The 23,396-nt window shown below is 42.4% G+C and overlaps 1 protein-coding gene across 4 annotated transcripts in view; it reads left to right on the forward strand.

Moving 5' to 3' along the window:
* The first annotated feature begins 623 nt into the window (after positions 1-623).
* Positions 624-23,396, forward strand: part of SRPK2 (SRSF protein kinase 2) — a 153,448-nt gene continuing 130,675 nt past the window's right edge. For 3 of the 4 annotated variants that reach the window (XM_075427965.1, XM_075427960.1, XM_075427961.1), the window contains exons 1-2: positions 624-707; positions 798-882. In XM_075427965.1, coding sequence (XP_075284080.1) covers positions 692-707; positions 798-882 — 101 coding nt within the window. In that variant the 5' untranslated portion in view covers positions 624-691. Of the gene's footprint in view, positions 708-797; positions 883-23,396 lie in introns of those variants that run through there. The other variant, XM_075427964.1, reaches the window with a different exon arrangement.

Raw genomic sequence — 23,396 nt, forward strand, 5'->3', positions numbered from 1 at the left:
GACCTCACCAGCAGGAAAAGAACAATCGCCAAGGGTTGTCTGTCATGACAATCAATTAACTGCAGTGAGAATCAGAATTAAGGCAATCTAATTTCCCTGGATTTGTGTCATGAGGTTAATTGGTCCTGGCGTCTAACCGCACACCAGTCTTGGAACAAGCGAAAGCCGACCTCGCCTCGGCCGCTGCGCAGGAGGCAGACCGCCACCTCCGTCCCTTGTCACAGCTCCCAGCACGGCGCAGCAACGGGGCGGATCACTGCTACTCCCACCACAACCCAAAACCCGGCGAAACGAATTCCCACTCGGTCCGACGACCTGCCCAAGCCCACCCGGGCAGCAGCCCCGCAGCAGACCGGTGGAAGCAGCGCGGCCGGGCCGGGCCGGGCCGGGCGCTGCGGGGCCGCCCCGCGCCTCAGGTGCGCTCCCGCCAGGCCCATGCCGCCACCTGCCGCCCCCCCGCCCACGCCCTTCCGGCCGCGGCCCCGCCAGCAGGGCCGCGCCTGCGCAGTTCGGCGGCGGCGGCAGCGCGGGGCGGGCAGCGCGGCGCGGGGGTGCCGGTGCCGCTGCAGCCGGCCGGTGCCCGGTGCGGGGTCGCGACTGGCGGGCGGCGGCGGGGCCGGAGCCGGGTCCGGGTCCGGGCGAGCCGGGGAGCGGCGCCGGGCGGCCGTCGAGGAGCGTGCGGCACGGGGCGATGAACTCGCGGAAAGGTACCGTGCCGCGCCGGGCGGCGGGGCGGGAGCGGGGGCTGCGCGGGCGCCGCTCACGCCGGCTCCCTGTTGTCCTCTTCTTCCCGGCAGTGCTGGCCCTGCAGGCCCGCAGGCGGCGGCCCAAGCAGCCCGCGGCGGCCGGCAGGAGGGACAAGCATCCGCCGCCCCACAAAAAGTGAGTACCGGGACCCCCGACCCGCCGGGACGGAGCCTCCCCCCACCCGGCGCAGCTTCGTTGTCCGTCCTCCCCTCACGCTTCCCGGCTGTCAGGGCAGTCCCGCGGCCCCGGGGCAGTCCCCCGCCCGCACCGCGCCGGACTGGGCCCTCCCACAGGGGTGTCGGCGCGTCCCCCGCGGGCCCGGCCCTTCCTCCCCCCGCAGCCGGGGGCCCGCTGCGGTGGTGGTCCCGGGGGAAGCCCTCTGGTCGGAGGTCTGCGCGGACCTGGCCCTGGCAGCCCTCGGTGTCCCTCTGAACCGCCCTCCGGTTCCCTCCTCACCGTCGCGGTCCCCTCTCTTCTCCGAGGTTTCTGGGTTCCTTTCTGGCGGCCTTGTCCCGTCTGTGGGCGGTCCCTGTTGTTGTCCCCCGGACAGCCTGATCCACCCGTGCTGCCTCCTGCTCGGTGCCGGCAGGTTATTTCCCCTCCCAGGTGTGTCCAATTGCCAGCAGTGCTGATACTGGTAATTTTTTGTTGTTTGTTTAAGTCTCTGTGGGTCTTGCAGAAAGGGACAGAAGTGACGGGCGTTCCCTCCCCCGTCTTCTAGCCCTTCGTGTTCGTGTTCTTGTCACCCTTCATCTTTCCTCGTTCTCACGATACCTGTTTTCACAGAACCGCATAGGAATGTTCTCCCATCTCTATAGTGTTCACACTTTAACTACTCTTTCCTAGGATCGTGTGGCTTTGGACTCCTCCCTGTCTTATTTTTCCTCCTGGTGGGATTCCATGTTTCTCTCACTGAATTTTATTGTATTTTGTTCAGTGAGACTTCACTGGTGACTCATTTAAGTCACCAGTAGACTGTTGTTTTTACTTTTGTTGCTTGGGGATCCAGTCTACTTGCTTTGTTCTGACAGGGAAACGTATGTCCTGGTATTCCTCATCCCCCTCTCCTGCTACTCAGCCGGTCTTCAGAACGGGGAAGCAGGGTATGGCGGATGGATGGATGGATATACACGTGGTGGGGTAAAGGTGTTGCTGTGTGCTGTGGTAAATGATGCAAGGGGCAAGGTCTTTTTCTTTCTGATTTCTATAGAAATAAATAATAATACATCCCTGACCCTGGGTTGTGGGGTTTTTTTTTTAGTTCTGGTGAACGGGCTTTTTTCCCCTTAGAGATAGGTAAAAGTAAGACAGGATGAAATGCTGGTCTAGTGGTCGTCAGGCTTGACAGCTAAATTTTGTTCACATCCTGTTCTGGCACTGCTGTTTCCTCCAGCATTGTGTGAAAGCTGCATTGCGCTTTCAGTTGTGTGAATTTGGAGTTATTTCAATGGAAACAATTTCTATGTGCAAGATATGTGGTCTGACTGGGTTGGTTTCCTTGTTTCCAAAAACCTTTTGGAAAGTCAGTTTGTAATGTTACATGGACTTGTTTTGCCATTTTTAAAACAGAAATAGCTTGAATTTTATTGTCACTCTAGGTTCAGAATTGTTTTTGTAGCTTTCAGTTGAGTCTTAACCACAAGGTTATTAATAAACATCTGTTCTACTTAGATGATACAGTGTGTAGTACACCTCTCAGTGGTGCTGCCTCGCCATGTCTTGCTGAATGAGTTTGTCAAAAGTTTGCTTTTACAGCCGCATAGTAAGCGCAGAACTGGTACTCTTTTTGTGTTTGCTGAAGAAACTGGCTGCTGCTAAGTCAGGGTGCACAGTCAGTAGCTGGCCACTTGCCATACTGAGTCGGCATTTCCAGATGCAATAGCCCAATCTGTTCTGTTGCCTCGGGAAACAGTGGTTTTGCTGTGGTAGACAACAGAGCCATCATTTCTTTTCTGCTATATATGTTTTCTTTTCTCTTCAAACAGCTTTTATGCTGTGGAGACCGCCTTCTCTCTTTTATGCTCCTTTATGAAAGGGAAACTCCTTTGAAGTTTTTGTCTCTTTGCATATGGCTAAATAGTTTAGACCCCCAAAGTAAAGCCAGCATTGGACTTTACTTCAGAAGACAGTCTCAACAAAAGTATCTCTTTTGTCCTGTTCCTGGCCTTGCTCTAAATTGAAGTGCTACAGCATATATTAGTGTAGGAGAGCCATACAGTATCTGTGGTGCACATCAAATGCACAGCAGCTGCAAATGAAAATGTTGATTGGGGGGGTGGAAATTCTATACTGTAAGTTCCCTGTAGTGAACTTGTTCACTATGTGAAAATTGTGACATGGTTGTGATTCCAAAGCTGGTTTTGTTGTTAGTGTTTTGTTTTTCGTTTTTGTTTTTTTTTTTTTTTTAACTGTGGTTCTTAGGAAGGCTCTTCTCTGCTGGGTCATAGCTTCATAGAGCAGCTTCCATTGTTGCTGATAACAATATGCTTCAAAGGAACCAGGATTCCTCTTCTGGAATTGGCTAGGAGAGTTATATCGAATTGTAGCTTACTTGCAGGCTTTTGTTTGAAGAGTATTAAGATGATGACACAAGAAGAAGAAAAAATTACAGTGCTTTTTAACGCTGAATAGCTTTTTGTCTGTTATGACCTTAATTGCTATAGAAGGCTGTGGGATTGGTCCTGCAACTGCTTAGTGTTGACCCCTTAAGTCAATGATGAGAACTGGTAGAGGTGAATCCATATTTTTTATGTAATACTGTGGAAAAATAAGAAAGTAGAAGTTAAGTGGCTCATGTTCGGAAGAGAAAGCACTTTGTCTTGAATCAAAACTACAAGTAGAATTGCGTGTAATAATAAAATCTACTTGGTTTGGGCTTACTTTGAATTCAATCATCCAGGCTACTGAAAAAGAATACTGCTTCACTATTTTAAGATAACACCTGACTTTGGTTATAATAGCTGGACTTGCATGCAGTCGGTACAATCTGCTTATATATTTTTGGAGTTGGACAAAAGATTAATCAAAATGGTTAGTTCGGGTCCTCTGTGACTGATTTCTCCTTAAAATGGAGATTTGCAGGTCTGAGAAACAGCATTTTCGACAGATACCCAAGTCTGTGTTCAGAGATAAATTTACTGATAGACAAGCCTGTTTACTATCCTTTAGTTAGCGTGAACAGAACACAGTTGTGTAAGAGATGGCCTCCGGCATATCTGCCTTTTGCATTCGCAGGATGGTAGGCTCTTCTTTATGTTCAGACTAGTACTGGCTTCAACTGGAACAAACTTCTATCTTGGATATTTTTATTTTGCTTGACTTTATTTCTAAATGAATATGACAAAAAAGACCACCCAGTCAGAGATTTGTCATCTTTAACACATTTACTATAAATTTTTATCCAAAGTTAAAGGATAGAGTTTTGTGTGTAAAAAAAAAAAAAAAAAAAAAAAAAAAAAAAAAAATCTCCAGGTGATGATGTGTGGAGAGAGGATTAAGTGTGCTGGATGCTTCATCACAAATGTATAAATCCAGTTATCACGACTGAGTTTTCAGAGTTCATTTTTCTTGTAGAGTAGGTTTTTGGTTTTGTCTTTAAGCCATACCTTAGAACCGGTCATAGAGACCATGTGATACTGCTTTATAGTGGTGAAGAGTTTGTATGTTAGATAACGTGCGAAGGGCCAGATTTCTGTACTCTGCACTTCCAGATGACCAATTTCTTGGACCCACAGGTATCGTACAGCTATCAAAGTTTTGGATATATGACATTACTATGGAATCTTAAATGTCTGAAAATTAGTCACTTGTTTTGTTTGTCAGTGTTCCACCACAGTGTTTTTCAGCCTATCAGTAACTCTTTGAGGAGAATAAAAATACTTGTCTTGCGCAGTGTTACAGTGGCTTTCATTAGCTTCATTTATTTTTTGCTTGCAGAAGTTCTGCAAACCCTCCCCAAGGTTTTGTTTTGTTTTTTTTTTTTTTTTTTTTCCCAAGGGTGAGGGTGGAAGTGTGTATATGTGAAATGGGCATGTTTTGGACCACCAGTGGTCTGAGGCCACAATATGTGGATATATAGCCTAGGGTGGATCATCTTAGGAAGTCCACTCCATGTTGTTTTGGGTTTTTACTCAAAATGTGATGTTGATGGAAATTGCTACTCTTGCCTTCTTTCTTAATAGCCTTTCATCTTCTTGCTAAGAATATTTTAACTGGAGCTTTATCTTCCTGTTTCTGTCAAATTTTAGGATTTCATTGAGCTGCCTTACTGCAGGGTTGTAAGTTTTTGTCTTGGTTATTTGTCCGCTTAGTGTATGTAGGCTTCAGGTGCTTAACATTGTGCCTTCTTAAAGAGTACAATATACAGAAAGATTCGGCTGAAAGAAACAAGGTTGATTTTAGTTGTGTAGATATAGTACTATAAATTCTTTTGTAAAGAAGTAAATAATTGCATGGATGGAGATTACAGAAATTTAAAGGTTGATGTGAACTACTACGTTAACTGGTGAACTGTAGGGCAGTTGTAGAAGCTGCACATGCTGCTTGTAAGCATACCTGTACTTCGAGTGGATTCACTGATTGCTGATCTGTTTGTCTTCTTAACGTCTGTAGTAAAAGAGTAAATCTATACTTCTGCTGATAACTGTTCATTTGGTCTCTGGCTGTGATTGCATAGGACAATGTGCTTTAGATAGTAAGCCTTATCTAGCTTCCTTTTCCTGTCTTCTCGTGTGAAAATGCTACCAGATTTGCTACTATGCACACAAACATATATACACACACATATTTATACATAAAAATGTAGATAGAAGTTAAAATATATTTTAGTCCTTGTGTGAAGGAAGCCTTGGTCTAGGCATGGATGAGGAAGACTAGAAAGTTCATTGGTGTCCATGAAATTACAAAAGCGTTTCAGTGCTTCCTCAAGTGTTTGTTATGCATGGGAAAGAAAAAGTATCATTTTTTGATGGTGACAACTAAGTTGTTTTTCTCAAAAGCAGCACCTATTAGGTAGTAGCTGTGCCCATGAGTGTTTGCTGAATGGATTCTGTTCACTGATCAAAGAGTACAGGTATACCTCCTGGGTTTCCTATATGAGAATGACCATGAACTCTTATGATCTGAGGTGGTGTTGTACACGCTCTGCAGTTCTAATGAGTGCGAGGCTGTTGATTGTTTTTTCTCTTTTTTCCTTTTTTTTTGCTCTTGGGATGATTTACTGAAGAATGTTACTTTTTTAAAAGCTTCTAAAGAGGAGGACTAGGAAAGATTCAGAAGGATAGCACCCAAAGTTATGCCAATATCTAATGAAAGCGAATGAGGTGACCTCAGTTCTCTTCAGAATAAAGGAATAGGAATGTTAAAAATATAGCAGTTGTATTCATAATCGTTCTGTTTTCTTACTGAATACTCCTGTTGTAATTCTGCTCAACTCTTACCTTTGTAATTTAGCCTGTATTTTAATAATTAATAACTAATTCTGTTCTAGTTGCCTGTGGAGGCTTTGGGAATGGGCTCCATTTTGCAAGGCTGTTTTTAAAAGAAAAAAAATATTAAAAAATCTTGTATTAGTATTTGAAGGAACAAAAAATTTGTCTTTCTACCTGACTTTACAACACCCAATATTTGTATCTCTTAAAATACTGTCTGAGCCTTCATATATTTGAAGTGATAACCCTTGCTTCTTGGTTTTCTTATCGGCACTTTTTTTGAAGACCCTTACTCTTGTTTTTCCCTTTTAATCTTTTCCCAGTTTTTCCCTTTTAATCTTTTCCCAGTTGTAGCACATTGTAAGAGGGATGGTTCTATTTAAAATTGGCAGAGCTTTGGTAGGAGTCTTCCTCCCGTGTCCCTGTTTCTACCCAGTAATATGCCTTGTAGGATGAGCTCTGCTATTGGGAACTATTGTGTTTGAATGGATCTCTGAAAATGTGCGGAAGGTATGTGGAGAAATGGCTGGAAAGATAAGCACAGGGTAATAAAGCACACGTTACAGAACAGAATTGCAGCAGTCTGTATCTGTTTGAGCCTGAAATAAAAAAGTTTTTGTATTTAACAGAAGATAGTATAAACAAGGGTTTTTTGGCTGAAAGAGGTGGTCCACTAAGTCTCAAAGTGAACCTCTGTAAAGGTAGCAACATTTTTTGAGTTACATATGCACTGTTTTGAATTTAGCCTACACATTTGGAAATCCCATCAATAAAATAATGATTATGTCTAAATACCACATATTCTGGTTTTGTCCAGCAAAGCAGCTGTCAGACTTCAGACTTTAATATCAAGGTCCTGTGTAATGAAGTAATGTTCTGCTAGGCAGTCTCTTTTGAGTGTTGATGCTGAAGGAACCTTATCCTGAATTTATAGAGTCATTGAATTGTTTAGGTTGGAGGAGACCTTCAAGATCATTGAGTCCAACCATTAACCTAACACTGTCAATTCCACCACTAAACCATGTCCTTAAGCTCCGCATCTATGCATCTTTTAAACACCTCCAGGGATGGTGCCTCAACCACTTCCCTGGGCAGCCTGTTCCAGTGCTTTACAACTCTTTCAGTGAAGAAATTTTTCCTAATGTCCAATCTAAACCTGCCCTATTGCAACTTGATGCTGTTTCCTCTCGTCTTATCACTTGTTACTTGGGAGAGGAGACCAACACCTGCCTCGCTACAGCCTCCTTTCAGGTAGTTGTAGAGAGCAATAGAGTCGCACCTCAGCTTCCTCTTCTCCAGACTAAACAGCCCCAGTTCCCTCAGCCACTCCTCGTAAGACTTGTTCTCTAGACCCCTCACCAGCCTCGTTGCCCTTCTCTGGACACGCTTCAGCGATTTAATGGCCTTCTTGTAGTGAGGGGCCCAAAACTGAACACAGTACTCCAGGTGCAGCCTCACCAGTGCCGAGTACAGGGGCACGGTCACCTCCCTACTCCTGCTGGCCACACTATTCCTGATAGACGCCAGAATGCCAGTGGCCGCCTTGGCCACCTGGGCACACACTGCTGGCTCATGTTCAGCCGGCTGTCGACCAACATCCCCAGGTCCTTTTCTGCCGGGCAGCTTTCCAGGCACTCGTCCCCAAGCCTGTAACGTTGCATGGGGTTGTTGTGACCCAAGTGCAGGACCTGGCATTTGGCCTTGTTCAGTGTCATGCAGTTGGCCTTGGCCCATCGATCCAGTCTGTCCAGATCCCTCTGCAGAACAGACTCTGGTGAAATAATGCTTCTTGACAGTATTGGTGCCTTACTGTTTTTTCCTCAACTGAAGTTAGTCAATTAGAAGTCAATGATTTGAATGTAGGAGACTGAAAGAATCAAGGGCTTCAGCTGCCTTGAGCTATTGTCAATGCTTAGTTTGCAGTTTTCTAAAATGGGAGAATTCCATAGCTAGAGGTCAATTATATTTTCCTATCCCTGAGGAAGTAATTTAATATCTCTATTCTTGTTGCAGCAATAAAGGTCACAGCTGTCTAGGTACAATATCTGTACCTTAAATTCTGATATTAAAATAAAGTGTTTATTAATATTCAAACTGTACTAAAATTATACTGTTCTCCTTATTTGTGGTTCTAAAGAAAATTCTTGGGACATCTCTTTTTTTATTTGCATTGATCTGTTTCGTTTAGTCTCCCCTCTCACCCCGGTAATTTCTCTGTTTAATAGTTGTGCTTGTCTCCCACTTGCTACCCTCCTGATGTTGCTCACCTATATGTGACGTTATATATGTCTCGTAGTCTGAGACACATATGTTTGTACAAAACAGTTCTAGAAGAGGTTCTTAGGAAGTTGCCTGGAGATGGGTATGGTGGAAATGCTGCTTCTGTGTGTGCTTGCCTGAAAGTCTGCTGCAAGGGGAGCAAATGCGTGGCTGAGCTGTATCTCCAAGACAGAAGGGCCAGTCAGGAGAGCAGGGTGAGTCCTCCCTCTTCCAGAGTGCTGAGGAAAGAAGCAACCCTGAATTCTGTTTCAGGCCGTTCAGGAGGTTGGGCTTTGATTGGGGTTTGTCCTGCTGAGCAGTGGGCCCTTGAGTGGCTCTGCCGTGCTGTGCAGGACTGCAGAAGCTCATTGAGGCAGCTGGTTTTATTTCTTTCTCCTGCCAGAGTCTGAGTGGTCACTTACCACATTTGGCAAGGGGCAGTTGGGCAGTTTGAGATCATGTATCCTGTAGAAACAAGACAGTAGAACACTGAATCCTAGAAAAAATAAGGCATAATTTATTAAAATCCAAGTAGAAAGTAATGAAAAGAATGCCAGTTAAGTGCAGCTAAGGCTCAGTTCAGTAAGGTACACAGCAAGACAACTTCATTTAAACCAGATTTTTAAAATGGCTATTCTAATGTTTGAAAGCTAATTACAAAATATTTAAAAATAAATTGTGCTTCTATATAAATTATGGTTTATATTTGTGCTCACATTAAATGGTTCACATCTTGCCATCTCAACAAAGGTGATGGAGAACTAAAAATTCCTCAAAGAAGTAGGTAGTAAAGGTGATTGAGGATATTGGGCAGCTTCATTTATGACTAGTGGTTTTCTGATATGTAAAGGTGGTTGTGGAGCTTTTTGATGTGCCTGAAAAATCATTACTGGTATAGAAGGGGAAGAACGAGTAACTTGCCGTTTTTCATTACGAAGTGATGGTATCCAGAGAGTGACCTCAATGCAAAGATACATTTTTTGTTCAGTACAAACAGCAGAATGTGGCTTTGCAATGTGTCGTAGAGGCCAAATTGTACGATGGGCGTAAGAAGGATAAGACTGGACACTAGAACAGTTGGTAGTTTTTGTGAATACTGCTGTCAGTGCCATTTGACTTCCCAAGGCAGTGTTTGCTGAAGCCCTGTCATATAAGTTTGTCCTAATATGGAGTGATCCACCTGTGTACTAATCTCTAAATATATATTTCTGGCACCCAGTGGTATAATAGTGGCGTAGGAATGTATTAGATCTAAAGAAGTGTGGCAGCTCTTAGATTTTTATTTATTTATTTATTTTTTTTAACACCACCTGGGTAGATCACTTTCAACATCTGATACTATGTGTGAGCCTGACAGCATCTGTGAGCCGAGATCTGAACAGGGCTGGAGTGATCTAACGTGTGGCACTCCTGCACCTGGCTCAGGAGGGAGCTGTGAAACCGGAGTGAGCTACTCAATCCAAATCTACAGTGAATCAGTAGAGGTGTGTGAGAAGACCTTTCGTACACCCGAGGGCAGTAAGGTAATGATGAAGAGGTGGGGAGGCATGCCAAGGAGAGCACAGTACAGATGGAATGGGCATGCCTGAAATGCTGCTTTTCCTGTAGGCTTTGATGCCATCTGCAGGTCTGAGTTTGATGCCTAAATGAGCCTCAGATTTAAAGTTGTGAGTCTTAAGAATATGGGCTATTTCCTCTGTTGCTGTGAACAACTAGCTTTGTTTTAAAGTTTCAGTGCTTGTGCTTATGTAGCAGCTCAGCAATTTGCTCACCTGTGAAATGAGTTGGATGCCTGAGGAATTTCAAGCTTATTATTTCAACCTACTATGTGCAAGTGTCAATCATGGGATTATAGGCTGTGCTAGGCTTTGGTGTGTAAGGGACAGCCAGTAGCTTTACATCGCTTCTACAGAATGATCAAGAGCAGCAGCCTGATGGAGTGGAAGACAAATGATTAAAAGGGAAGCGTTGCTATCAGGTTTCACAAATACACAGGTATCAGCATGCTGGTTGACTGCGGCCAAGTAACTCTGAGTTACAGAACAAACACCTGGTGATTTGGTCACAGCGAGGCTGTTTGAGTGGTTAAAATGTGTTGTGTTTTTGTTTGTGTGGAGTTTTTTTTAATAACATACCAGTCACAATTCAACATTTTTATGAAAGAGGGAGCCCTGAGGAGATCAGAGGCTTAAACTTTCTTTCAGGTTCCCTTTCCTGATGTCACAAGGCACAGTATGAGAGATCCCCATTGCCAAAATCTGTTCCCAGGTGAATGTTTTAAAATTTTAGCAGTGTCAGGGAAACTTGGAAAAGACCAGGAGCTGCATGATACTGTTGTGAGTTCTAGCTCAAAAGAACAGGATTCGTTTTAAGCAGATAGTTTCATAATACTGGTCCTAGACTTAATCAAATTCTACTCAAATGCTATTAGAACTTTGCCTCTATTTTTTATGTCAATTGGAGATTTTCATTTTGTTTCCCAGAAATATTTGCTATATAGCAACTGGTAAGTCTTGGATTGTGTCAAGAGTGTTGAGAAGATGGCAGGCAGCAATTTTGGTAGTTGCTTCCAGCACTGTGCATATATAGAGTCACTCTTTAATCAGGGTCGAGCAGTCCTGGGAGCTGGGAGCCTGGTAATGAACTTGGTTTTGCTGTTGTGGACAGACATAATCTGGGCACACCTGCCAGTCAGGGTGCTTGGAGAAGCTGGATGAGCAAACACAATTTGTGAAACTCAAGTTGATTTAAAATACGAGATAGAGCTATAAAGAACTGGGCTGAGGCTACCACTATATTTTAGATCACCAGGTATCTATTAAGTGACTACTTTAGTCTTTAGTATGGATCAGTTACTTAGCAGTGAGAATGCAACACTTAAAAGTTATTTAGTAAATCTGGTATCTAGAAACTAGGTCGAAACTATTTATTCAATAGACAATACCTATTTTTACCGAGTTGTCTAAAACAAATATTGTTGAGAATTGATTAGTTTATCAAAAATGTTGCAACAAAGCTGGCAAGCTTTCTGCATGTTCTATAGGAAACATAGTGCAGAAAATTATTTCTTCTCTTATTATTGAGAAATAGAATAACAGTATTCCCTAATGTTTATTTCTGAAGCCAGAAAAATCTGTTTTGTGTAATAAGAATATATGCCTTGGGAATAATGATGTTATTCTTTTAAATTGATCATTTTGATCTAATTTTGTGTTTCCAAAATGGTGTGCTCTGTGCTGAACATGTATATTGAAGCAAAAACACTTACAGATTTGTTCTGAGACTTTTGATATTTTCATTATAGTTTTTTCCATACAACAGTGCCTGGTGTGCAGAACTTGCATTATAGATCACTGGTGATTAACTGAAAAGTGTAGTTTAGATAGTAGTAGAATTGGGAAAGATCAATGGCTTAAATTTATTTTTTGGAGAATATTTCATTCAACCAAATACTTCATTTTAATTTTCATTTGTTGTTTGAAATAAACACCCTTTTATGGAAAGCTTCATCTATCTCGGAAGGGTTCACAGGTGAACACGTGACAGTCTAAGAATAATCAGATGCAATGGTGGGTCTAGTTTTAAGACACACATTGCTGACCGTTGTGGGCAAAGGTGACAAGTTGTAAACTCAGTATGGTTTAACACTATCAGGTGAATTTGATGGAGAAATTTTTGTTGGTAATTTTGATCCATCATTCTTTCTGGTAAATGGTGTTCTCTCTCCCCGCTAGTCCGTTGGAAGGCCTGACCAGCAGTTGCACATCTGGCTTGTGGGCTTTGCCACTTCTCTTTTGCTACTTTTTCGAAGTCAAAATCCCCTGATGTTGCTGACTTCCCTTATAAGAAGGCCTTGAGCCTTCCATTTAGTTTTGGTATTTGCTGTGCTTGGACTGTTCTGCGTCTTCTGCCAGCTTCTCTGACCTCATATTAGTCACCGCCATTGCCCATGGTGGTAACATAGTGGAGGGCACAAAGATAAATGTGTCAGAGCTGCCGTGGGGTTGCAGGAAGACAACAGAAATGGATTCTGGAAACAAACAACACATAAAATCAAAATTCATTGCTTTGGAGTCAATAGGGATGCAGTTTTGGAGAGTGCAAGGATAAGCATTTAGTATAACCAAAACTGGAGCTACTATATCACCCACAACTTAAAAGAAGTAAGAGACAACAGGAGCATGAGTGTGTTGAGATTGTGAATTCAAAATAGTTTAAAAAGCGGGGGGAAGAAGGGAAGTTACTTTTCTCCCCACAGAAAACTGTTGACATTGTATGTAATAATTCTTATATGTAATCATTTATAACTATGTAACATTTATTTTCTGATATTCCTTGTGTTCAGGACAGCTTGCTTAAATACTAACGTGGTATGACTGTTCATAGGCAAGCTATAAATAACGTATCTTCAAATGTTGTAATTGAGTTCACCAACACCACAGCAAACCAAACATTTTAAATATTTTAATATTTTTATAATAGACTACTGCTGGCATATATTATGTTAAGGTAGTACTGTGTTTACGTACATGTTGTAGAGATCTGGAAATAGTTAAAATTCTAGGCCTGTCTTAAATGGCTTTGGTATTTTGTCTTTGCAAATGAGGAAAAAGGAACACATTAGCTCAGCTCAGGCTGTATACAGGTAAAAAGGAATAGTTCACTCTTCTAATTGCGCCACATCTGAATTAAAGTATTTAACATATTTGCATTGTTGTGCTATCTTCTTTTCCACTTCAAAACATTTGATCAACATTTTAGATCAATATATTAAGCAGTAAAGCCACCTTAAAAATGAAAGTATGAACAAGGTAAAAGGAAGTCCTCTCATGACTGTTGTAACACTGAAAACTGATGGCAAAAAAAATATTTTCAGTTTATTTATGAGATTCATAGATTGCTAAAAATCACTGTATGTGATCTTTTCAAGAAGCGGGAAAGGAAATCTCACTTCATTTTTCCGGAGGCTGTACATTTAAGCAGAAGGGTGTGACCGAGTTTTTAAATCAGAAAGTGGCACTATTTATGTTGACAGCATCTCTCTTAAATCCAAGCAATTATGTGATGAATTATGAGAAAAATACTGGAAATAATGCAAGAGTTAGAAAAAACTTAAGCAAGGCAGACCAAATGGGACCTTGGAGTGTTGTTCCTTAGCATCAGGACATGATGGAGAAAATGCAGAGAACTTGCTTGTCCTGTTAGTTTATTCAGAGTGTTTGTAAGACATAGTGATGTTCATATGCAAGAGCAATGGAACTGAACTTGTGCCAGCTTCTTTCTAATTACAGTTCACAGCCTGCGGTATTAAGTTGAAGTGAAACTGCACATGGCTTAAATTAATATGTTAAACTCTGAACTGTGGTGCACCGGGTGCTAGCATGTTTGATTTTACCAATGATTGCTGCAAAGCAGCAGTCTCCAGCAGGAAGATGAGTTGATGGCTAATTCCCAGTGTCTGTTTTTCAAAGCTTCTACTCAGATTTTGTTCCACAGGCATATTTCAGTTTTGGTGCCATGAATTTTACATTGGTAATAAAGGAGCTGTTTTAAAATAACATTGAAGTGATAAGAAAAAATATTTTGTTTTCCAGTGTTTATATCCTTAATCAACTTTTTTCTCTACAGTTGATTGTGTCAACTCTGCCAATATTTCATTTTTAAGAAAATGTATATACTATACTTCATGATTTATAGTTCGTTGGTATAGATGACAAGTAATGGTTATGCATGTGTATATAGATAAAATATTATCTTTACAGAAAAAACTTAATTTGGGAGTCTTTTAATACCATTTAAACAGTACATAAAGTTTCTTAATGCCTTGCAAAGGTAATAGTCTAATAGCAGGGGTGAAGAGTGTAATCTCTTAGTGTTTCAGGAGAGGCTGAAAACAACAAAGTAGAAAAATTGGTTCCCTCTCACTTTTGCCTAGTAATATCACCTTTCTTCATGGTTTTGCTTCTTGTGGTATTCTCGTCGAAGCATGACAATGTTATAAGCAGGTGAAATAAAAAGGAGCGAGCTGCCTTGTTTCTGTTTTAAAATGGTATCACAGAATGTTAGGGGTTGGAAGGGACCTCTGTGGATCATCTAGTCCAACTCCCCTGCCGAAGCAGGGTCATCTAGAGCAGGCTAGACAGGACCTTGTCCAGGCAGGTTTTGAATATCTCCACAACCTCCCTGGGCAGCCTGTTCCAGTGCTCTGTCACCCTCAGAGGGAAGAAGTTCTTCCTCATGTTCAGGTGGAACTTCCTGTGCTTCAGTTCATGCCCGTTGCCCCTTGTCCTGTCAATTTCCTAGAACAGAATGTAATTTCTGCTTTTATCAGCAGCAAACAGCAAAGCCCAGACTTACTGCCAATAAGTTTATACCTAGAATATCAGAATGAAATGTGGATGAGCATGTAATGGTATTTCCCTATCGAAGGAAGTCTGCATGAGTATGGTGGGGTGTATTTGGCAGAAGAAAATAGAAGACAGGGCAGCGGCTGAGTAAGGGAGCCATTACTTTAGCGGGAAAGTCTGATTTATAATGTGGTATTTCACTGATGGGCAAAAAATGTGAATGCACTCTGATTGGTATGAGCAAACACCCAAAATGCTCAAATAAGTCTGAGAGAATTGCAGACTGGGACATAATGAGAAGAAGAAAGCAAGAGTGTGTGTGTGTATGTATATAGAAGTAAACTTTTGTGCTATTTTGCCTTCCTAGTAGAATCATAGGTTGGAAAAGACCTATAAGATCATTGAGTCCAACCATCCACCCAACACCACCATGCCTACTAAACCATATCCTGAACTGCCACATCTGCATGTTTTTTAAACACCTCCATGGGCAGCCTGTTCCAATGCCTGACCACTCTTGCAGTAAAGATATTTTTCCTAATATCCAATCTAAACCTCCCCTGATGCAACTTGAGGCCATTGCCTCTCATCCTATTGCTAGTTACTTGGGAGAGGAGACCAACACCTGCCTCGCTACAGCCTCCTTTCAGGTAGTGGTAAAGCGCAATGGAGTTGCCCCTCAGCCTCCTCTTCTCCAGACTAAACAGCCCCAGTTCCCTCAGCCACTCCTCGTAAGACTTGTTCTCTAGACCCCTCACCAGCCTCGTTGCCCTTCTCTGGACACGCTTCAGCGATTTAATGGCCTTCTTGTAGTGAGGGGCCCAAAACTGAACACAGTACTCCAGGTGCAGCCTCACCAGTGCCGAGTACAGGGGCACGGTCACCTCCCTACTCCTGCTGGCCACACTATTCCTGATAGACGCCAGAATGCCAGTGGCCGCCTTGGCCACCTGGGCACACACTGCTGGCTCATGTTCAGCCGGCTGTCGACCAACATCCCCAGGTCCTTTTCTGCCGGGCAGCTTTCCAGGCACTCGTCCCCAAGCCTGTAACGTTGCATGGGGTTGTTGTGACCCAAGTGCAGGACCTGGCACTTGGCCTTGTTCAGTGTCATGCAGTTGGCCTTCGCCCATCGATCCAGTCTGTCCAGATCCTCTGCAGAGCCTTCCTACCCCCAAGCAGATCAGCGCTCCCATCCAACTTGGTGTCATCTGCAAACTGACTGAGGGAGCACTCAATTCCCTCATCCAGATCATTGATAAAGATGTTAAACAAGACTGGACCCAAAACTGAGCCCTGGGGAACACCACTCATGACCGGCCGCCAGCTGGATTTAACTGCATTCACCACCACTCTCTGTGCTCGGCCATTCAGCTAGGTGTTTATCCAGTGAAGAGTACACCCATCCAAACCATGGGCAGCTGGTTTCTCCAGGAGGATACTGTGGGGAACAGTGTCAAAGTAACACCTTGTTTGAATGTGTCATTTAGAGCATGGTAAATGAACTTTATTCTGAACTCACTTTTCTTTATGGAGGCTGGGAGGGAGGGAATCTGGTGACTATTCCGGCTGTATGCTTTCTCAGCCTGAAGTTCTTCTCTGCTTATCTCCCATGTTTGCAGCATGATCCTCACCCACCAGCTGCTGAGGTATTGTACTAATGCAGCTGGGACCCATGTGCATCTTCTCAGGCTAAAAAACTATTAAGGTATCCATCTGTACCCACTCTCCTTCCAAATCTTAGAGTCTTCTCACGGCTTTGTTGCATTCAGGTTTCGGATAGGTTCCTTGAATTTGTTATGCTCAAAATTTTTTTATAAGCCAAAGAAAGGATCACTGTTTGCGAAGTCAAGTTAGTCTAGTGAAAGTCTTTATGGTCCAGTGAAAGTATTATTGGTAGTTGAGTTACTGTAGTACTAGCATTTGTTTCAAATTGCATACAGTCAAAAGGATAAATGCACAAACTTTGTAGTATCTGTTCTTTCTCTGGTGCTATGCCTTCCCATCTAGGGTGGATGGCTTCATTTGGGAGGAGGGAGGGATATGCGTGGTCACCAGCCTCCAAAACCCCCACTGGGAGGTCTGTGAGGTTGATGTTGGTAGCTTCTTCCTCCTCGTTCTAAAATCCACTTGGGTCATTTTTATATGTTTCTACAAGTTGTTCTTTCTGTGTTGCCTTGCAAATCCATGTTACAATCCATGTCAATCCATCCAGATTTACTATATAATGGTGTATGTTACATACGCTTGATACTTGGTCTTTGTTCCCCCTTTAAGCGGCCTTGCCCAGCTCCCAGGTTGCAGTCCTGCGGCCAGCAACTGACCGTTGGTGAGGTGTTTGTAGCCCCTGGCCTCTGTATCATCCTCTGACTTTCTATTCCTCTGCAGTTGTTCCATGTCTTTACACCTTTATACTGCTTTTTATTCCGGCGTATTAAATAGTTCACTTTACACAGAATAATTATTATGCTATGTTAGTTCCAGATATACATATAACAATAGGTGCTACACTGCACAACTGTACAAACCCAAGCAATAGCTAGAACAAGGTAGGTAACAGTCATTTGATCTGTAGACTGTTGCTGTTGAATGCTAAAACAAATCTCCAGGGAGGCCAAGACATGTTCAGACAGAGACCGGTAAGTCCTAAGGCTTGTGTTATGAGCTTAACGCAAAGCCTGTGGCCCATTACAAACAACGGGAACACCATATTTAGGGGCTACGCAGTCTTGCTTTGCGTGGTCTGTGGTGCGGAGCAATCACTGCTCTTTGTTCAGGTAACCTGGGTGCAGATACACTGAATCTGTAAAATTGCTGCCGTGCTCTGAACCTTGCTGCAGCTGCTCAGGTTATTTCAAAGCTTGCAAGAGGCAGCCAGCGAGTTACAAGGCATAAATTCAGTGCTGATCTGGTGATGCCTAAGTGAAGTGGCATTCTGGACCTTTTTCCAGGAAAATGGATGACCTTAGAATTCAAAAGATGGTATAGCACATCCAAGGGGATATTTGCAAGTAGCTTGTAAGCAGAAATTTTATCAGAGAAAGGGGCTTTTTCTGTACATTTGAAAAATTTTAAGAGGATTAGCTTTGAGTTCAAATTCAAATATAGTATGCTTTTTTTTTTTTTAGAAAATGTCCATATGGCCTTTAACTATTTTATTAATATTTAAAAATTATTTCTGTGCTGGGAAGTGCAGTAGTAGATAATGGAAAAATCCTGGCTAGTGGGAAAGTTCTTATTTGCAAATTGGCTTTGTAAAGACCTCTTAAGGTTGAATCTTTTTAAAGTAGTATCGTAAAGTATTGGTGGTTTGCAGAGTAGCTTGTGGTTTAATTTGCATTTAACATGTAGTTATTCAACACTTTATTAGAGAACTGTTATTTCTTCTTTCAAAAGAACCTTTGTACGTGCCATGATGAAAGAAGCTCTAGTGGCTTTTACGTGTAAGTGGACAAAGCTATGTAGCATTGTGTGTTGGATAGACATTTTAGCTACAATAGTTGAAAGGGCTTGAATGTGTTTTCAAGGTATGATCTTTCTTCATTATAGATATACTCTCGGTGTTCTAAAGTAGATCAAAAATGTGCCAGGAAATAATGGACAGATCTTCTGAGTATTTCAGAGAATGGTGTTACAATCAAAAGACCTTCTGTTCTATATGTCTATTCAAGGTTGAGAAAAAATAATTTTTTCTTTCCTAACTATGACAGCAGTAGCATTTTTATATGAAATGTGTAAAAATAGTGCAGTAATAACAACCAATCTCTATATTACATATAAGTGTGTGTAAATATATATACATTTAGGAGATGTGCTATAATAATGCTCATTAGCTAAAAGTTAAATCAGGTAATACTGATAAAGAGATGTGAATGTAAAGTGGATAATTGAATGCTATTACATATTTCAGTGCTGCATACGTTAAGAGAAGCTGCACTAAAAAAATTGGTTCTGTGTGCATTTATATCCAACATCACCTGTATCTCACTGCCACAGTAGCCTTGGCTCTCTTCTGCGTGTGCTGTGGATACTCCTCTCTGCTCTCCACTACAAGTCCCAAATGTGTTCATTTCTCTTCCCGTACTCACTAAGTGGAGTGTCAGGGCCTTTGCTCTCTCCCGTTCTTCAGTGGGCCCTCTTCAATAGACATGGCTGCTCCTTGTCTCTTAAGCCTGTCTAGGGCTGTTCTGAACCTCCCTTGCTGAAATCGATGGCCACCTGTGTGAAGATCTGAGCTCCTCCTGTAGCTGCCACCCATCTTTGTGTGACGTGCTAGCTGTGCAAGAAGTGTAGTGCTTGTGGTGAGTGGTGTGGAGTTCGTTCTGGGCTGGGTGACCAGCTAGCAACTGACCCTCAGCGGCTAGACAAGCCAGATGGAAAATGTGAGAGCTGAACTACCCTGACTTTCCCTCTGTGAGGTGCTAGTAGTTGTTAGGTTTTTTCTTCCTAGCTGCTACAAAGCTTATAGAAACTTAATACCTCCGAGGCCTCCACCCACTTTTTGAAACGTTAGAACTGGCAAATATGATTAAAAAAAAAAAAAGGTTGGATAGACACACAAAAATTGCATAAGCTCTGTTTTTTAAGCAACAGGGTAAAAAAGAAAGAAAAGTGGGAGTTGTATTTGTTTTCTAGAAGAAAAAATGGATTTAAAAGCAAATTACTGATTCAAAATAATTGTGTTTGTTCAAATTTGATCTTTCTTTGCGTGCATGTTTTGGTTCCAAGAATACTAAAATCACCACCACTGAACTGTTTGGAAACGATGTTGCCAACTGTTTGAAAATTTTAATTTTTCATTCAAAAGTAATTGATTTTTTTTTTTTTGTCTATTAGAAATAGACACATAGAAGCAGAAAGGATTACAGTGACATACAGTCTTGTCAATCAGCTGTTACTAATGCTGCATAATAAGCATCTGGGTTTCCATGAGGTACTGAAGATGGCTGTAATATGAACAGAGAGCAGGGCTGTCTGGAACTGTGGGACTCTCTTAGGTGTGTGTGTTGGTTTGGATCAGAATGAAACAGCAATGGAAGAGCTGCATGAATACTAAGAACTTCTTGGCTAGTTTGTTGCTTTTCTTTTACAACTAAGCCAAACTTGCTAGCAGAAACATTTTGAAAGTTGTTTTCTCTTATATCAGGTAAACTAGGACTCATTCTGCATTTTATTTACTATATTTAGGGTCCTTGGATCATTTTGCCATTAGAAGTACAACAGCAAACCTACAGTAAACCAAAGACTGGACAGATGGGAAATATGCATACATCATGCACATCTTATTCTCTCAAAAGAGTTATTGGTGACAAGTGGTGTCCCTCAGGGGTCCGTACTGGGACCAGTGCTGTTTAAAATTTTCGTCAATGACCAAGACAGCAGGATCAAGTGCACCTTCAGCAAGTTTGCAGATGACACCAAGCTGAGTGGTGCAGTTGACACGCCAGAAGGATGGGATGCCATCCAGAGGGATCCGGACAAGCAGAAGAGGTGCGCCTGTGTGAACCTCATGAGGTTCAACAAGGCCAAGTGCAAAGTGGGAGCAATCCTCAGTATCAATACAGACTGGTGGATGAAGGGGTTGAGAGCAGCCCTGCTGAGAAGGACTTGGGGGTAAAGCTGGACATGACCCAGCAGTGCGCGCTCACAGCCCAGAAGGCCAACTGTACCCTGGGCTGCATCCCCAGCAGCGTGGCCAGCAGGGCGAGGGAGGGGATTCTGCCCCTCTGCCCTGCTCTGGTGAGACCTCCCTGGGAGTCCTGCGTCCAGCTCTGGAGCCATCAGCACAGGACAGACATGGACCTGTTGGAGCGGGGCCAGAGGAGGCCACAAAAATGGTCGGTGGGCTGGAGCACCTCTCCTAGGAGGACAGGCTGAGAGAGCTGGGGCTGTTCAGCCTGGGGAAGAGAAGGCTCCGGGGACACCTTATTGCAGCCCTTGAGTACCTAAAGGGGGCCTATAGGAAAGATGGGGACAATCTTTTTAGCAAGGCCTGTTGTGACAGGACAAGGAGCAATGTTTTTAAACCAAGAGAGGGTAGATTTAGACTGGATATAAGGAAGAAATTTTTTACAATGAGAGTGGTGAAATACAAGCACAGGTTGCCCAGAGAGGTAGTGGAGGCCCCGGAAATGTTCAAGGCCAGGTTGGACGGTGCTCTGAGCAACCTGATCTACTTGAAGATGTCCCTGCTCCTTGCAGGGGGGGTTGGACTCGATGACCTGTAAAGGTCCCTTCCGACCCAAAGCATTCTGTGATTCGTGTGCTTCTGTATTTTGTATTCAGGAAAGTGAAAGAAATAACCTTTAAAAATAGATTTTAGTAATGTTACTTCTTCTCTGAAATTATATGTTTATAGAATTGCTCTATATTGGGTTATTATATAACATAAACCAAATTATTTGATCATACTGTTTTATTCTGCCCATGGAAATAATTTTATTTTAAAGAGAATGTTCTACCTTAGGCTTAATTCTGTAAGTAGTCCTTGGCCATTTCCTTTGTTTTGGGTGGAGACCAGTATTAGATGTGAAAAAAATGTCTGATGGGTTTTCTCAGACTTACTGATGTTCTCATGCTGGCTTTTACGATTATTTAATATTGTTGAAACAAACCGCTAGGTGGCAATATCAATTAAAAAAAATCCAAGAAGTGCAGTTAAAGCTGTTATCTAAAATGGGACACTAAACAGTAGGTTTGATTAAAGTAAAAGCGTTGCACTTTCTTGTATCTGAAATTGTCCTGATCTAGAGAGAAGGTATTCTGAAAAGACACTTGGTGTGGGTGGTTGGTAAGTGAGGACAGCTGGGTGTATTTGTCTGGATACAGAGGAAGCGCTTTCGTGTGTTTGCAGTAGACATTACACATTTGAAATGGTGAATTATTATCATACTATGTCTTGATGAAGCTTATTTTAGCCTGCCAGTTAGAAAGAGTTAATTGGGGTTGTGTCAGTGCTACTGGAAAAATAAATCCTCACCAGTGTGAATGTAATGCACTTTACACTAGTTAATGTAAAATCAATATGAATTTACTTATGGCTGTGCATGCACTTATGAAATATCGAATGTGTCTGTTACAAATAGAGGCTTGTTAATGGGTGTGCTGATTGTATCTTCAGTGTAGGTGCCACTGCACAGCACACCAACTGGGTTTGTACGTGAGAGAGAAGACTTGTCATTAAGTAGCTTGTGCATCCAGTCTGCTTCCTGCACAGCTTAGCACCTACAGAAACTATAGCCTTATGTCACAGCACCTGTCTTATCAGAGGTATCTTGTCCTTTTATTTAGATATGTATAGCCTTTTTCTTCTTCAGCATGTTTTTGAAGATGCTGTTGCTAATGTTGCTGCTTAGGAGCTGTTTATGTCACCCTTCTGTTTGGGTTATTACTTTGGGAATACACACGATGAAATTGCTGGCATGCTGCAACAGTGGCATTGCTGCTGGAGTGTGGTTTTACTGGAACTCGTGTCTGCCTGCTCCATCCTGCCTGTACCACTCCACAAGCATTTTTGAGACATCTATGTAGTATGCTGTTCTCTCGATAGATTTAACTGGCGTGTGATAGCCTGTCCCTCTTCCTGGGAGCTTTAGTTCTTTGGGGTTTATTCCCTATGCTTTGTGCTGTCACTAACGGGTAAGTTGCTAACCCTGATGTGGTTCTCGGGTATTTTTGAGAAGGTAGTGCTTTCTCTTGCTTTAACATTAGTCTTTATTTTGTCAGGTTTTATAATCATTTCATCAGGCAGTGGCCAGAGGAGCTAATTTATCTTGGAGTGATCTATATTTTGCCGTTCTCTGTTCTTTTGTACAGAAGAAACTTTGCCTTGTCTGCTGCATATTAGGGTGTTGCAGTGACTTTGCTTCTCAGTCTTTATGTCATGCAGTTTCTCCTGAATTACTTCTGGTGTGGGTGATACAGCAGAAGCATTCCCTTAAAGTACTGTTTTTCAAGTGCAGCTGAAAAGGCTTAATTTGATGATCTTTGTGCCCAGTCGACTCTGTCACAGACCAGACTGAACTGCTTGTTAGAGAAGTTGAGTGGTGCTTCTTAAAATAAGTGGTAGTGTTGCCAGAAGTTGCTATGTCTAGGTACGTAAGGTCTAGGCAAATAAGGATCATGGCTGTTTTGGGGAGTTGGTTTGTTGGGTTGTGGTTTTTTTTACAAATTTGATTAACTTCAGCTCCTTCTCCATGTTTTTTAAAGATATGTAATTACCTCATACATGGTGGTATTACCACTGTAACTTGATTCTGTGCATGCACTACGTCTTTAAGTTTGGATACTTTAACCTTGCTGTATTACAGTAGACATTTAAACACTGCTGGGACAGAAGGAAAATATTACCAAAATTTTATTCTGTGGGAAGACCTACATCTGTAGAGTCTGCTGCTGTTAAGATTTTTATTGAGTTTAATAATTTATAGTTTATGTAGTATACCCTCAGAGGATGTGTTGAAAGAGCTTCGTGGGTATGGGCTATCTTAGGCATGAGGAGCGATGGAGCCACATCAATACTGTATCTGGGATAATTGAACAGGAAATGTACGCACTAAAATTCACTTAGGAGGGAGACGTGAGGCAAAATGAGTTGGGAAATGCTGTTAAAGTA

Source organism: Opisthocomus hoazin, chromosome 8, assembly GCF_030867145.1.
Source record: "Opisthocomus hoazin isolate bOpiHoa1 chromosome 8, bOpiHoa1.hap1, whole genome shotgun sequence".
NCBI classification, from domain to species: Eukaryota; Metazoa; Chordata; class Aves; order Opisthocomiformes; family Opisthocomidae; genus Opisthocomus; species Opisthocomus hoazin.